We start from the raw sequence: 15,182 nt of genomic DNA, 5'->3' as shown, positions 1-15,182 counted from the left end.
CAGGGCCATTTTTAACAAGGGACTCGTAGAAAGAGGCTAGATATATTCCACAAGTCATGTCGAACGGTGACGTCATATTCTTATCTGGAGAGCATGCTCAATAAATACTATCGGAATAGAGTGGAATAACCAGACACTAGAGATTGCCATTGGATTGAGACTTCTGGCGTATTTCGCGGAACATAACTGATTAGAAATTGCAGTAAAAACAGAAACGATTGAATGTAAATCAGTTTATATACATTCATATTACATTATTATATGCGTTGCGACCCATTTGTGTCAATTTCTAGGCCCCAAATATTAGCGATTTGGCTCCTTTAAATGTACTCAAATTGAGTATTAACATTTAATAAAAATAGAACAATCAGATTACAGAGAGAGAGAGAGAGAAATGGGGTTTAACGTCCACTCGACACAAACTAGGTCATTCCGGGACTAACATATGGTTTTAATTTTATTTCAATAATTCGCTTGCGCATAGGGGTCTTTAGCAGTGGGAGGAAACCGGAGGACCCGGAGAAAACCCACGAGGTTGGACAGGCGACCCTACTCCTTGTCACGTACAACCAGGGATTCGAAACCACGCCAGTCGACTAAATGACAGACTTTATGATACAGCGCGCGCACGCTAACCATTCAGCCATCCAACCCCCCATCAGATTACAGAGAGGCCTGTCAAAAGATATAGCATATATTGTAGGTGCCAGCTTGTTAAGTTGAAATCCTGGTAATATTGTTTGCAGAGGATGCTGAGTGTTGACAAATTTTCAATTCATCACATCTTTGTAAATACCTTAAAGTTACAATTTCATATTTTCTAAGAAAGTCAAAACATAATTATTTCTATGTCTTTTGCTCAATAGGTTGTCAACTCACTATTATACGATCATAGGTTATCTTTCTCACACTTAAAAATCTTCACACCGGAAATAATAACACAATTACCTCCCAATTACCTCCCTTGTTTTCCTATTCCCCACCATGGAATAGCTATCTTCAAACAACATTTGAATTTGAAGTTGAAAATGATATTTTTGCCAATTTCTCAACTGGCAATAGTGAATTATAGGATTAATAGGATTATTCTTTAACAAGGTAGGACTGTTTATAGATACCATCTATTTAAGGGCTTTATTTTAATACATTTTAAAAATATAACTTAAAAATATGAAATTGAAATTATAACTTTAACAAAATTAAAGCACTTTTGAATTGATATTCCCTTTAGAGATTCAAATTTTACAATATTGTGTGTGTGGGTGGGGGTGGTGAATGGCCGAATGGTTAGCACATGCTAACTGAGACAATATTAACAAGAAAGACTTTTAAAAAATCTTTAGGGTTTATATCTAAATTTTCATGGTCTTAGGACATCCTTAAATGACAATCAATGGCTTTAAGAATAAATGAATTGCTGACTTACATCTGACTGTACTGATTCTGGTTCTGATATGGTTGCTAGACTTGGAGCAGCTGATCCACCTCGGGACTGTCTTCGTACCACGGGAGGAGGCTGACCAGCAGGGGATTGAGGTTTCCTACCATTACTGCTAGGTTTGTATTGAGCTTTTTGCTGTTTGAGTAAATGAAATATGATAAAATATCTTTGGGTATTATCCTTTCAATGTTTCTATTGAGAGAGAGAGAGAGAGAGAGGGGGGAGAGGGAGAGGTTTATGGTACAATTTTATTTCAATAACTTGCTTGAGCATAGGGCCCCAGGGGAAAGGTGTGCAGGCGACCCTACTCCTTGTCACATACTACATGTAGCTTGGGATCAAAACTACACTACTTGACTCAATGACAGACCTAATGATCTAAAGCGTTAGCATTAGACTGACCACATGCTGCCCCAATGTATCGCATTAAATGTATTTAGTTTTCTGTATAGAAATGCAATGGGATTCAATCCCCTATTTTTCTGCACCCCTTCGGCTAATGAAGACGGGTATAGCATATATATGTCATGTAGTGTCTTATGAGGGAAACAGACAGATCGGTTAATTTCCACCTTCTCTCTCTCTCTCTCTCTCTCTCTCTCTCTCTTATTTTTATCTATCAAAATACAAAGGGATTTAACTTTCTATTTTTCTGCACACCTTTGGCTAATGAAGATGTCATATAGTGTGCTATGAAGAAAGTAGACAGCTCAGTTTCGATCAACCACCTCTCCATGCAACTCTAGCTGGCTGTCAAAGATTTCTTTTAGGCCAATCCAACGAATAGCCACTGTTTCCTTGCCGGGCCCTCCATCCTGCGCCACTAACAAGCGGGAGATCAGGATGCAAAAATGCTGAATCTGTCCACCACTGCAACTAAATGAGAGTTATAGCTTTCAATTCATATTAAATGCATCACAAGCTTATAGAAACTAAACTTGTTTTAATCAATAACATTAATTATCATGCTCAAAAAATATATTTCATGAACCTACTTTGTTTGACTTTGCTTTATTATCAGCTGCTTTATTTTTATTGGTTGACATCCTCGCTGATGAAACTTTTGGCTACCAATAAATAAAATTTGTAACCACCTAGCCAAAGTGGGTCCGATGTTACGGTATTATCTTCATTTTGCACCAAATAACCTTCCCCCTACCAGTGGATTAACTACAATTTTAACAATTTTTGATGAAATTGAGTCATCAAATTTATCCTCTTGTTTTTTTGTATATGTTATCTGTTGAAGATTAGTAATCTGTTGAAGATTAGTAATCAGATAAGTACCGATAATAAAAGTTGCATGAATAATTTCCAAAAATATTATTTTGTAATTTGCCAGTTGATAAACTATAAAGTTAACTAAAACAACTGAAAGTTATCAAACTTTTTGTCATCAGATCGTAAATGTTGCGAAAATAAAAAACATGTTTGTTTGGGTTTTTTTCATTAACTGTAAAACGTCTGTCAGCCTTGTCAAAACATATTCTCTGTCATGACATGTCACATCCAACCAAAACAATGTCACGTGGTTTCAAACACGTGCGTCGCAAACGTAAACAAAAGATGGCGACGTAGTAACAGCTTTCTATCAATTTATATTGATTATTGATCGAACGGAATGATTTTTATAGTCTAATCATGCTTAGAATGCAACTTAATTATTATTAATAGCGTTAGTACAATAATTCGTGGACAGGTCTCGTGAAGTGTTACTTCCGGTTGCTTGTAAATAAGCAAGATGGCCGCGCCCAGTGAAGAACGTGAATTTGGAAGAAAACCGAAAATTATCAAATCTGTATCTAAATCAAGCACAGAAAAACGATTAATTGTTGTTCTCGAAAAAGCCTCATTAGAAACAGTCAAGGTTATTTAAATTTTGATGTAATTTGAGGGCTTAAAAAGTATATATTTTTACGCCCACAAAATAACGAAATATTGAAAATGGTTATTTGTTTACATGTACTCTGTAGCTAAATACAGCACGTGGTTTTGCCCACGTGCAGATACTGGATAATCAGACAACTCGGACCAAAGACCACTCGAACCAAGACAGTTGATAGACCACTTGGACCGAGATAGAACTAGAAGACAACTCAGACTAATATTAAGCTTTACTTTTACTAATTCGCTTCATAATTAAAATCAAAGACTACATAATTGTTATTTTTAACTTATAAGACCACATGATTGAGATTAGTTCTCCGATGTTTTTATAATAAAGTAGCCTCGGTATTCTAACTTGGGATGAGTTGTCTTCTTTCTTGGGATGAGTTGTCTTCTTTTTTGGGATGAGTTGTCTTGGGATAAGTTGTGTTTGGGATGAGTTGTCAGGTATTCAGTAGCCTTGTATTCAGTATTGATTGGCTTTCTGATATTTAAGACTGTTTTAGCAGATTAAATGTGTAATTGTAAGCTATGTCTGTTACATGAAACAAAACAATTGCATGAAAGTTGCGACTCTGGAATCACTTGAAATTATTATTAGTCCCAGTGGTCTTCTGTCTTGGTCCGAGTGGTCAACTGGTCCAACTTGTCTTTGTCCAGGCGGTTATGCATTCATATATTGCACAAGGATTTACCCACAATTCACCGTCTTACACCCGAAGCTAATTTAGTTGAAAGATCCTGCTACGTCTGATTCATTTTTCTACATTGCTTATATTTACTGTCGGCCATTGCTACAATCCCTGCATTGGCCCAGAAAGTTCATCCAGATTGTCAGTGATGCAGGACGGAGGGCCTGACAAGGACAGCTGTCTAGTCATTCGGATGAGACAAAAAACCGAGGTCCCGTGTATACATTGGAATGCGCGTAAAAGATCCCTTGGCAGTTGGAATTCGATATAAGAGTAGGCGATAGTGCCGCTGCTCGGGCAAAATTTCCCTCATAGCACACTGTATGGCGTATGCCCATCTTCATTAGCCCAGCATAGGAGCAGAACAGTTGGACGTTAAACCCCCATTTCATTTCATTTCATTTTGTCGGCCATTGCTAAAACCTTCAGTGCAGCTGATAGGTTATTGTTAGCTACCATTGAGCCCCTTTATTTCATTTCACCTTGCTATTGCCTAAGTGGGTATAACGCTGGCTCGCTAGCCTGGAGATCGCGTGTTTGATTCCTGCATTGGCAGAGAAAGTTCGTCTGGATTTTCCGACGTGGTTTCCACTTGTCAGTGATGCAGGAAGGAGGACCTGACAAAGACAGCTGTATAGTCGTTCGGATAGAATGAAAAACCAAGGTACCATGTATACATTGGCATGCACGTAAAAGATCCCTTGGCAGTTGGAATTTGATTTGAGAGTAGGCCAGTATAGTGCCGCTGCCCGGGCAATATTTCCCTCATAGCATGCTGTATGGCGTATGTCAGTCTTCATTAGCCCAGTCGGAGCAGAACAGTAGGACGTTAAACCTCATTTCATTCATTTCATTTCCTTGCTATCGCATTTTCTTTATTAATAAGTATAATGATTTGCCAACAAAAGGCAGACATTGTGTTAAATCCCAGCAAGCACATGACTTAAAACCTAATACATGTAGTTATCAAATTTCCTATTTCAGACCGGAAAATCTTATGAATTATTAAATTGTGATCGACATAAACATTTATCTAAAAAATTTAAAAAAGATATTTCACAATGCAGACCAGATATTACTCATCAGGTAACTATTATAACTTGTTTTGTGTGTGGTGTGGTCCTCCTGCTCTTACATTTGAGCGATTTATGGAGTAATAATCACTGGTTTATTAACATGCAATGTTTCGACGATGATACTCTCCTCGTCTTTATCAGGGGGGTTGGATGGCCGAATGGTTAGCATGTGCGTGCTGTACCATAAGGCCTGTCATTGAGTCAACTGGCATGGTTTCGAATCCCCGGTTGTACGTGACAAGGAGTAGGGCTGCCTGTCCAACCTCGTGGGTTTTCTCTGGGTCCTCCGGTTTCTCCCACTGCCAAAGACCCCTACGAGCAAGCGAATTATTGAAATAAAAAATTAAACTATATGTTAGTCCTGAAATGACCTAGATTCTCTCTCTTACTTCTTTATCCCTCGATGAATTTAACATTTCGCAACATTGAACATCTTAAGCGAGTCATCGACTCCTGTAAGGGATGGGTAAAATATTCTCATGGATCTCATTTGAATCTGATTGAATCCAAACCAAGAGATTATCTGCCATTGATATTTTGTTTTCTTGATTAAATGTTAAATTATTGATTTAACTACATTTGGTAAATACTGACAAACCCAATTCCTTAGATACCAGTACGTATATATCCCTGGATAGCCCAAAACTATTGCTCCTTAGGGGGCCACGGTGGCTCAGTGAGTAGGACGTCGGCTTGCTAACCTGGAGGTCCCATGTTCAATCGCTACATAGGCCGAGAAAGTTCATCAGGATTTTCGGGCATGCTTCCTCCATGTCTGGTGCAGAACCAAGGGCCTGGCAAGGGACAACATAGTCGTTCGAATGGGATGGAAAACCAAGGTCCCTTGTACACACAGTTGGAATTTGATATAAGAGTAGGCCATAGCGCCGCTGTCAAGGCAAAATTTCCCTCATAGCACACTGTATGGCATATACCTGTCTTCATTAGCCCAGTCAGAGCAGAACAGTTAGTTAACCACATAGCACACTGCACAGCGTATGCCTGGATGGAGCAGAATAGTAGGACATTAAACCCCCATTTCGTTTCATATCCTTGTATGTGAGTCACATAATGTGACACAACCATGGGCGTCACACATGGGGGGGTCTGAATATACTTGGACCCCCCAAAAAATTTACATAGTAGGCCCAAACTCCTATTTATTTACAACAATTATTAGGTTTGGTAAGATTCTATCTATATAAAACCTGTACATATCCCAATATGGTTTATACTGCTAAAATAAAACACAGAGATAATCATCCTGGAAACATGTGTGAAGTGAAAAGTACCTGTGTTCCGTAAAATTGTGTCTAGTTTGCATATCAGTAATATTTTGTTAATTTTTTTCTGCCACTTATCAGAGTGAATCGCATGTAGGTACCCAAAAATATAACCGCCAGCAACGTAACCATAATGCTTTTGCACGTGGTGTCTTGGTAGACAGCATGGCCACATGGTGTTTGTTTATATTTTTTAGGAGTTTTAAAAAATGGGTTGGGGTTAGGGTTTAGGGTTGCGGACCCCCCCAATATATATGTCACGGCTACGCCTCTGGACACAACTGAATGTAACTCGTGTTTATTTTGTTGTTTCAGTGTCTATTAATGTTAATGGATAGTCCGTTAAATAGAGCTGGTTTATTACAAGTTTATATTCACACAGAAAATAATGTCTTAATAGAGATCAATCCACAAACTAGAATACCCAGAACATTTGAACGATTCTGTGGTCTTATGGGTAAGTCACAATCTGATTAAACACAGATCCTATTTCGTTTCGTTTACTTGTCCTTACTATACTAGGATCTGGAAGAGTTGTTATCATTGACCTGTTCTGAATGGTGTGAGGAATTAGCCAATGAAACAGTCTGTTACGGCGAGCTTTAGGCGTGTTTTGCACGCAACTGTGGGTAATCCACTAGTAACATCAATTCTGATTGTTAAATCTGACGTCATAGGGTCAAAATTCACTCGTATGACCTCTGACGCGAAATATCGCTACATTCGTTCAGATCTTCATGTAGTGTAGGCTATCGAAAGTATAAAAAAACGAAACGAAATAAAGATCTGTATTTTAATCAGAATGGGTAAGTCATCATGGATATACATGTGTAACAACACATCCAACAAATGTCTAAATTGTTTACACAACAGTTAGTAACGGAGTAGAAAATTACACATGACATACGTAAAACTTTTAAAGGGGCATTTTGGGAGATTAGATAATATGCTGACAGTTCTTTCTATAATAGTTAAAAAAATAGATAACGTAAATAGAATATGCTGAAACATTTTTAGTCAAATTACTCCACTCTGAATGGAGATATTAGCGATTGAATTTTAGGCCTAGCCTCGATCATCATTACTAAAGTTAGTAAGATAAAAAAAAACATAGTCTCAATTATCTATTTATGAATTTAATCATCATTGAGCGTTGAGCAGCAGATCAGATTCAAATCCAATGAAAATCCGACACACAAGATGGCATCAAGAGTTGATTAAGGTCTTTTGATGTTAATTAATGTCTAATTAATAGTTTATAAAACATATCAGTCCTAAAGAAAGACCTGAAATAGGCAGATTTATGTTTCAGCAGCATTTAGTAAGGGAATAGAATAAAACAGGACACGCTTAAACTTATAAGTAACTTGTATAATAGATAACATTTCAGACCTAAAGAAAGATCTGCAATAGGCAGATTTAGCTCTTGCATAATGTATGTTTAAGCAGCATTTAGTAACTTGTATAATGTATAATTGTGTCATGTGTTATACAAATATCTATTGAAATTGACATGATGATTTCGGATATGTAGCATCGTAGTCTCTATCATCCAGAAAAATATTCTACAAATATTAGTCTGGATGCGTTGTCAACATTTGAGAAAAATAGGTCATTGGCTAGATTATCTGGTCTTTTACATTATCATAAACAAAGTCTAAGGGAGGCAACTAGTCATAAAACAAGATGTCGACATCCATGAAATTAATTTAAAGAACTGGACAGATATAAATGTGCGATATTTCTTCTTTTTCAGTTCAGTTACTCCACAAATTAAGTATACATGCTTCAGATGGTCCACAAAAATTATTAAAGGTAGGACGTTTTATTACTTAAAGATACATTATGGGAGATTCGATAACGAGTTGGCAATTCTCACTATAATAGTTAAAAACTAGATAATGTGAAGGCAATTTTCTGAAAATTTCATTCAAATTAATCCACTATGAACCGAGAATTAAGCTATTGAAATTTCCGCCTGTCTTCGATAATCATTACTAAAGTCAGTACGATAAACTGTATAGTCTCGATTATCCATTTCATCGTTAAATCGTGAAGGAAAGTTATGCAGTAAATCGGATCATAATCCACTAAAGATCGCAGGCTAGCGATGCCATCTAGAGTTGATTATGGTCTGGATAGGTTAATTAATGTCTAATTAATAATTTAGATAACATTACAGGCCTAAAGAAAGACCTGTAATAGGCAGATTTAGCTCTTCCTCCCACTGATAAAGACCCCCTACGTGCAAACAAATTATTGAAATATATTGAACCATATGACCTAGTTTGTATTTAGTGGACTTTAAACTACATTCCTCTCTCTCTCTCTCTCTTTCTTTCTATTAATGCTCTGACTCTTTAATGTCATTGAAACAATTTCCTAATTTCAGGTTATAAAAAATCCTGTGACAGATCACCTTCCTGTGGGTTGTACGAAACTAGGTACATCATTTCAAGCCGAGGAAGTGGTCAATCCTAGAACCTTAGTACCTAAAGATAGTCCAATGGTTGTAGTCATAGGAGCCATGGCACACGGCAAAGTGAGTAGGGCCTACTTTATTTTGGTTTCAGAAAACTTTTGTTGTAAATAGATAAGATCCTTATAATTACATGCCTTTGTGTAATCAAGGGACATACCTTCATGTAATCAAGGGACATACCTTTGTGTAATCAAGGGAATACCTTCTTGTAATCAAGGGACACACCTTTGCATAATCAAGGGACATACCTACGTGTAAATTGAGGGACATACCTTTGTGTAATCAAGGGACATACCATTGTGTAATCAAGGGACACACCTCCGTGTATATCAAGACATACCTTCTTTTATCAAGGGAATACCTTTGTGTAAGCAAGGGACATACCTTTGTGTAATCAAGAGAATACCTTTGTGTAATCAATGGACATGCCTTCATGTCATCAAGGGACATGCCTCATTGAGCACTGGCACACTAACTAGGAGGTTCTGGTTCAATATCAATGTCGACAGTATCCAGTTGTTTGGATTTACAACAAAAAAAAATCTAGGTCCCATATATGCCAATACCATTCGCAGTATGTTAAAGATCCCTTGAGAGTTATAAATCGAAATAAACATAGGCCATAGCACCACTGCCTGGACAAAATTTCCCTCTTAGCACACTGCATTACATATGTCTGTCTTCATTAGCCCAGTTGAAAAGCCAGACGTTAAACCCAATTTGATTTCCTAATGTCTATGTTTGGGAACCCAGGTGGCGTGGTGAGTATATGGTTAACTCACTCACCAGGAGGTTCGGTGTAATATTTCCCTCAAAGCACACTGCATGGTGTACGAAATGAAATGGAGTTTACCATGCTACTGTTCTGTTCCAAATAAGCTAATGAAGAAGGACATTAGCCATTCAGTGTGCTATGGGGGAAGTTTTGCCCAGACAGCAGCACTATAGCCTACTTTTATATCAAATTGCAACAGCCATGGGATCTTTTACGTGCACATCAATGTGTACACAAGACCTCAGTTTTTTGTGCCATCTGAACAACTATACATTGTCCCTGCACCTTTGATAAGAGGCCGTAAAACTTAGATGAACTTTCTCGGCCAACATTGGGATTGAACAAGGCACCTCCAGGTTAGCGAGCCAATGTCTTACTCACTGAGTCACTGTGGTTTCCCCCCTTTGTCATAGGATGTTAAACGTTAATTCCTTTCCTGCCGTTTATATATTCATATTTATATATTTCAGGTTGATATAGATTATGTAGAGAAATCAGTATCCGTTAGCAACTATCCGTTATCCGCAGCGCTAACGTGTGCTAAATTCTGTTCAGCGTTTGAAGAGGAATGGGGTGTAATTTGAAATAAAATTATATATTTTGTATACACTTTATCTTGGATTTTTATTCTAATTATTTTTCAATCTCATAAAAATACAGATCTATATTTCATTTTGTTTTTTATACTTTCGACATCAACCAGAACGAGGATTAAATAACAAATCATCAAGATCCTAGTATAGTGAAGATAAGTAAAAGAAATTTTTACCTACAGTAAACCTCGCGCAAGTCAGATTTGTATAAGTCGAAACTTTGCTCAACTCGGAAAAAATCATTTGGACCCTTTGATCCAGCACGTTTTTCTTATTAAATTTCTGCGTGTAAGTCGGATCTTTGTTCAACTCGGATCAAAATCTTTGGTCCATTTGATCCAATTCCGGCTTTTTTCCTTCGTCTAAGTCAGATCAGCAGTATGTTCAGAATTTCACTGTCAGTTTCGTCCCGATGGTCTAAAACATGGTCAGCTATTCCATGCACAGAGCCCCAAAATACTTCCCTCTATCATTTTGACTCCAATCAGCCTATTTGACACGACGCAATAATAGAATTTTCCCGGAAAATTCGAAACTAGCTGTCTGCTGTACGAGTCACTTTCCGTGAAAATGTAGGACATTTTTCAAATATGGCAACAAAATGGAAGTTATCTACTCGCACATACGAACAAAAGTTTGAAATATGCCTTATGCGAATAGGATCTGTGTTTTATTCAGATTGATTGATTTTTTATTTAGCATTTTTATTTCATCTACATCAAGTGAAGAATGTAAAAGTCAACCGTTCTGCTTCTATACTGGGCTAATGAAGGCGGGCATTCACCATACAGTGTGCTATGAGGGAAATTCTGGCCGTGCAGCGGTACTATGGCCTACTCCAACACCAATGTATACACAGGACCTCGGTTTTTCGTCCAATCTGAATGACTAGACAGCCGTTCTTGTCAGGCCCTCCATCCTGCACGTCTTAATGTAAAATAAATAGAAGACACTTGTTAATTACATGCATATTTATCTTTATAAAGTCTTGACCAATCAATAAATGCTAATTATTAAACATAGTCAAGGTGTTGACGTAATTAAACTTTTCAACAAGTTTCATAACTCTTAATTAATTAGATTCAAAGTTGTGTTTACTAAAGCCTTGACCAATCAAAAAGCTTAGCTCAGATTATGCTCATCATCGAACCCGGTCAAATCAGCCACACCCAGTGTGAACATTCTACATCAATCAGAAGAATAGTTATTGTGACAGACAGACAAACCGGAAAGGCAGGTGACAAAAAAGATTGTTTTTTTCACAAATAAATATTTGCCCATTCTCTTATTCCGTATGTGAAATATTTGGATGCTGGTCGTTTGCATTGTTCACACCTATTTGTTTTTTTATACATTACAAAAGAATATTTATTGTGACAGATGAACAAACCGAAAAGGCAGGGGGAACAAAAAAGATTAATTGTTTTTTTCACAAATAAATATTAACACATTCTCTTATTCTGTGTGTGAAGTATTTGGATGTTGGTCATTTGCATTTATCAGACCTATTTGTCTTTTTACACATTATTTCATTCCCTGTGCGAGATATTTGGATGCTGGTCATTCGCTCTGTTCAGGTCCATTTGTCTTTTAATTTCATAGAGAATAACACCCGCTGCAATAGACGTATTTAAGCTATTCACTACATTAGTCATAGGAACGGTCACAATGTGTCCAAACCGATCGAAAGCCATCTTCTTAGCCTCTGGACTGACGCCTTCAGTTTCACCACCAATGATTAAAGCCACATTAGAGTTTACGTCAAGTTTATCATAGCTAGTGATGGGAAGGGGCGTTTTCTTGTAAAGTTTCTTCATTGATTTAGTCATGCGATCTTCTGATTCATCATCATCTACATCATGGTCATCTTCACGGTGTTCGTCCATATTCACATCTGAACCTTCAATCGTAACGGTTTCTGCCAGATCTAGAAATAAATCAACATTCTTTTCGTCCAATCCTCTGGTGATTTTTTGAGGTTGTCTCGTGTCAGCTATGAAAATTTGAGTTGAGGAATTAAAATAGTTTGAAACGGTGTCCCAGGTGAAGCCAGTATATATTGGAATATTAAAATGGCAGCCCATACCAGCACGAAGTACCTTCGGTTCCCAAGCATCCACACAACCTGTCAAAAACAAGAGAATTATTGTTTATTAAATATAGGGGGTTGGGTTGCCAAATGGTTAAACGCATGCATGTTAGATCATCAGGTCTGTCATTCAATTTAAAGATGAGTAGGGCAAAAATCTTGCTGTCCGGCCAACCTCGTGGGTTTTCTCCGGGTCCTCCGGTTTCCTCCCACTGCTAAAGACCCCTACGCGCAAGCGAATTATTGAAATAAAATTAAGCCATATGTTAGTTCCGAAATAACATAGTTTGTGTCGAGTGGACGTTAAACCCCATTTCTCTCTCTCTCTCTCTTATGAGGCACCTGTAAATATTTTTTATTATATGTCTCAATTATGTAACTTCGCCTTTTTATATAATTTAATGGCCAGTAAAAATTCTTCACATTAAATTGTACATACGACCATTCAAATAAATTTTACCTATGTATAAAAAACAGATAGACCTATAAATACCTTTAACGGTCATGACTGCCCGACATCCGACTGCTGCAGCTGTTCTGATCAATGTTCCCATATTACCTGGATCACGAACACGATCACATATCAAGGTAACAGGTAGGGTTTCTTCAGGTAAACTTAATGCTTGTCCTTGATTTGGTTTCTCAAATATAGCTAAAAATACAAAAACACAAATTACTATAAAACAAATTCATGTTAAATACAATAACACAAATTACTATAAAACAAATTCATGTTAAAAATAATAACATAAATTACTATAAAACAAATTCATGTTAAAAATACAATAACACAAATTACTATAAAACAAATTCATGTTAAATATACAATAAAATGAATCACTAGAAAACAAATTCATGTTAGTTAAAATACAATAACACAAACTACTATAAAACAAATTCATGTTAAAATACAACAACACAAACTACTAGAAAACAGGAGAGAGAGAGAGAAATAGGGTTTAATGGCCACTCGACACAAACTAGGTTATTTCGGGACTAACATGGTTTAATTTTATTTCAATAATTCGCTTGTGCATAGTGGTCTTTATCAGTGGTAGGAAACCTGAGGACCGGGAGAAAACCCACGCGGTTGGACAGGTGACCCTATTCCTTGTCACATACAACCGGGGAATCAAAACCACGCCAGTTAACTCATTGAAAGACCTTATGATGCACTGCGCACACGTTAAAATTCAGCCATCCAACCCCCATGTATGTGTAGCAGGTTATGAATTCACTAACAAAACTGAAATGGGGTTTTACGTCCAACTGTTCAGCTCCGACTGGGCTAATGAAGGCCGGCATACTCCATACAGTGGGCCATGAGGGAAATTTTGCCCGGACAGCGGCACTACTACCCACTCTTATATCGTCCTATCGAATTCCAACTGCTGAGGAATTTTTTTTACGTCCCATTCGGCCCTCCATCCTACACCATTGACAAGGGAGAACCACGCAGAAAATACTGTTGAACTTTCCCGGCCAACGCAGGGATCGAACACGGGACCTCCAAGTTAAAGAGCCAACGTCTTCATCACTGAGCCACCGCGGCTCCCAATTCACTGACAACATCTGAATGATATACCTACCAATAAGACCAGATGGTGATTGGGTATCCGACCATATTTTGAGTTGCTTATAAGTAATTTTATACAGTGGTGTTGTCGATAAAGATTCTTGTCGTAAGTCCGATAGCAGCTTAACATCACTAAAATACAACTGTTTCATTACACCACCAGCTTTTAACCCATCATTAATTAACCTATGACCTTCTAATAATATTATCTTCTTCTCTTCGCGCTGCGGCTTGGATTTGGCGGCTAGAATGGTTTTACTGAAATAGAAAAATAGATTTCATATTTTTTTACGATGAAAATGCAATACAAACACATTGTCAGTGCTACTGCAAAATCTTGTATCTCAAGTTTTTATGGTTCTTCGATCAGATCTGAGACAGAGAGAAATGGGGTTTAACGTCCACTCGACCCAAACTTGGTCATTTCGGGACTAACATATGGTTCAATTTTATTTCCATAATTCGCTTGCGCGTTGGGATCTTTAGCAGTGGGAGGAAACTGAGGGCCCAGAGAAAACCCACGAGGTTGGACAAGCGACCCTACTCCTTGTCACGTACAACTGGGGAATCAAAACCATGCCAGTTGACTCAATGACAAACTTTATGATACAGCGCGCAAGTGCTAACCATTCAGCCATCAACCCCCATCCCCCAATCAGATGAGACCAATTGGCAATAACTGTGTTTTGCAGTGTTTAATAATGTCTATAGCAGTTGTCTTATGTCTAGGCCTGTAAATATATGCTGTATGATAACTGGTGTCCAGGCTTGGGTATAAATTAATATACCTACCCAAATCTCTTATCTCCATCGTCCAACTTTTCATATTGGTATTTTGAACTGGATTTAGTATTTTTGACTTCTGATTCAAACATTTTATTTTGCCGTTTAATTTTTTCGACAGTCATTTGATCTTCATGTTTGGATTTTTTCTTTCCAATTTTGTTATTGGTTGAGTTTTTGATATTTTGTTGCACGGGATCTGTAGGTATGTAGGATAAATAAGGATTCTGAGAGGGGTCTTCCACTGAAATCCCCTTTTCTGCAAGTTTTTCGCGTTCCATTTCTGGTGTAAGCATATTTTCGACACGCCTTCGAACTCCTCTCGCGTACGATCTACATATTAGATTATGTGACAGATTATAGGAGGACGCCTGTGGCTTAAATTTAAATAAAGTTGTAAAACAACTAGAAATACACGTTTTCATGGACGCCGCCATTTTGTTGACCTTGCATTAAGTCACGTTTTACAGGTCATTTGTCCATATCAAATCACAACAAAGTGTCT

The 15,182-nt window shown here is 37.5% G+C and overlaps 3 protein-coding genes across 3 annotated transcripts in view; 1 reads left to right on the top strand and 2 right to left on the bottom strand.

The window, feature by feature from the left end:
- The window catches only part of LOC126824019 (uncharacterized), a 35,472-nt gene extending 32,822 nt beyond the window's left edge, over positions 1-2,650 (bottom strand). Inside the window, exons 1-2 of the mRNA XM_050553119.2 lie at positions 2,437-2,650; positions 1,427-1,576 (exon numbers count right to left, since the gene is read on the bottom strand). Of these exons, the coding sequence (XP_050409076.2) occupies positions 1,427-1,576; positions 2,437-2,487 (201 nt within the window). The 5' untranslated portion in view covers positions 2,488-2,650. The remainder of the gene's footprint in view (positions 1-1,426; positions 1,577-2,436) is intronic.
- Positions 2,651-3,149: 499 nt separating this feature from the next.
- On the top strand, positions 3,150-10,241 carry LOC126824105 (ribosomal RNA small subunit methyltransferase NEP1). The gene is made up of 6 exons (XM_050553302.2): positions 3,150-3,308; positions 5,005-5,106; positions 6,695-6,836; positions 8,136-8,194; positions 8,772-8,921; positions 10,107-10,241. The coding sequence occupies exons 1-6, from the start codon at positions 3,183-3,185 to the stop codon at positions 10,218-10,220; spliced, it is 693 nt and encodes a 230-aa protein (XP_050409259.1). The 5' UTR covers positions 3,150-3,182; the 3' UTR covers positions 10,221-10,241.
- Positions 10,242-10,357: 116 nt separating this feature from the next.
- LOC126824048 (rRNA methyltransferase 3, mitochondrial) lies at positions 10,358-15,108 on the bottom strand. Its single transcript, XM_050553208.2, has 4 exons — positions 14,687-15,108; positions 13,908-14,152; positions 12,812-12,970; positions 10,358-12,354 (listed from the first exon to the last, which is right to left on the bottom strand). The coding sequence occupies exons 1-4, from the start codon at positions 15,100-15,102 to the stop codon at positions 11,759-11,761; spliced, it is 1,416 nt and encodes a 471-aa protein (XP_050409165.1). The 5' UTR covers positions 15,103-15,108; the 3' UTR covers positions 10,358-11,758.
- Between the last annotated feature and the right edge of the window lie 74 nt (positions 15,109-15,182).

This window comes from Patella vulgata, chromosome 6, assembly GCF_932274485.2.
Source record: "Patella vulgata chromosome 6, xgPatVulg1.2, whole genome shotgun sequence".
NCBI classification, from domain to species: Eukaryota; Metazoa; Mollusca; class Gastropoda; family Patellidae; genus Patella; species Patella vulgata.
This window is presented reverse-complemented; position numbering and strand designations above follow the sequence as displayed.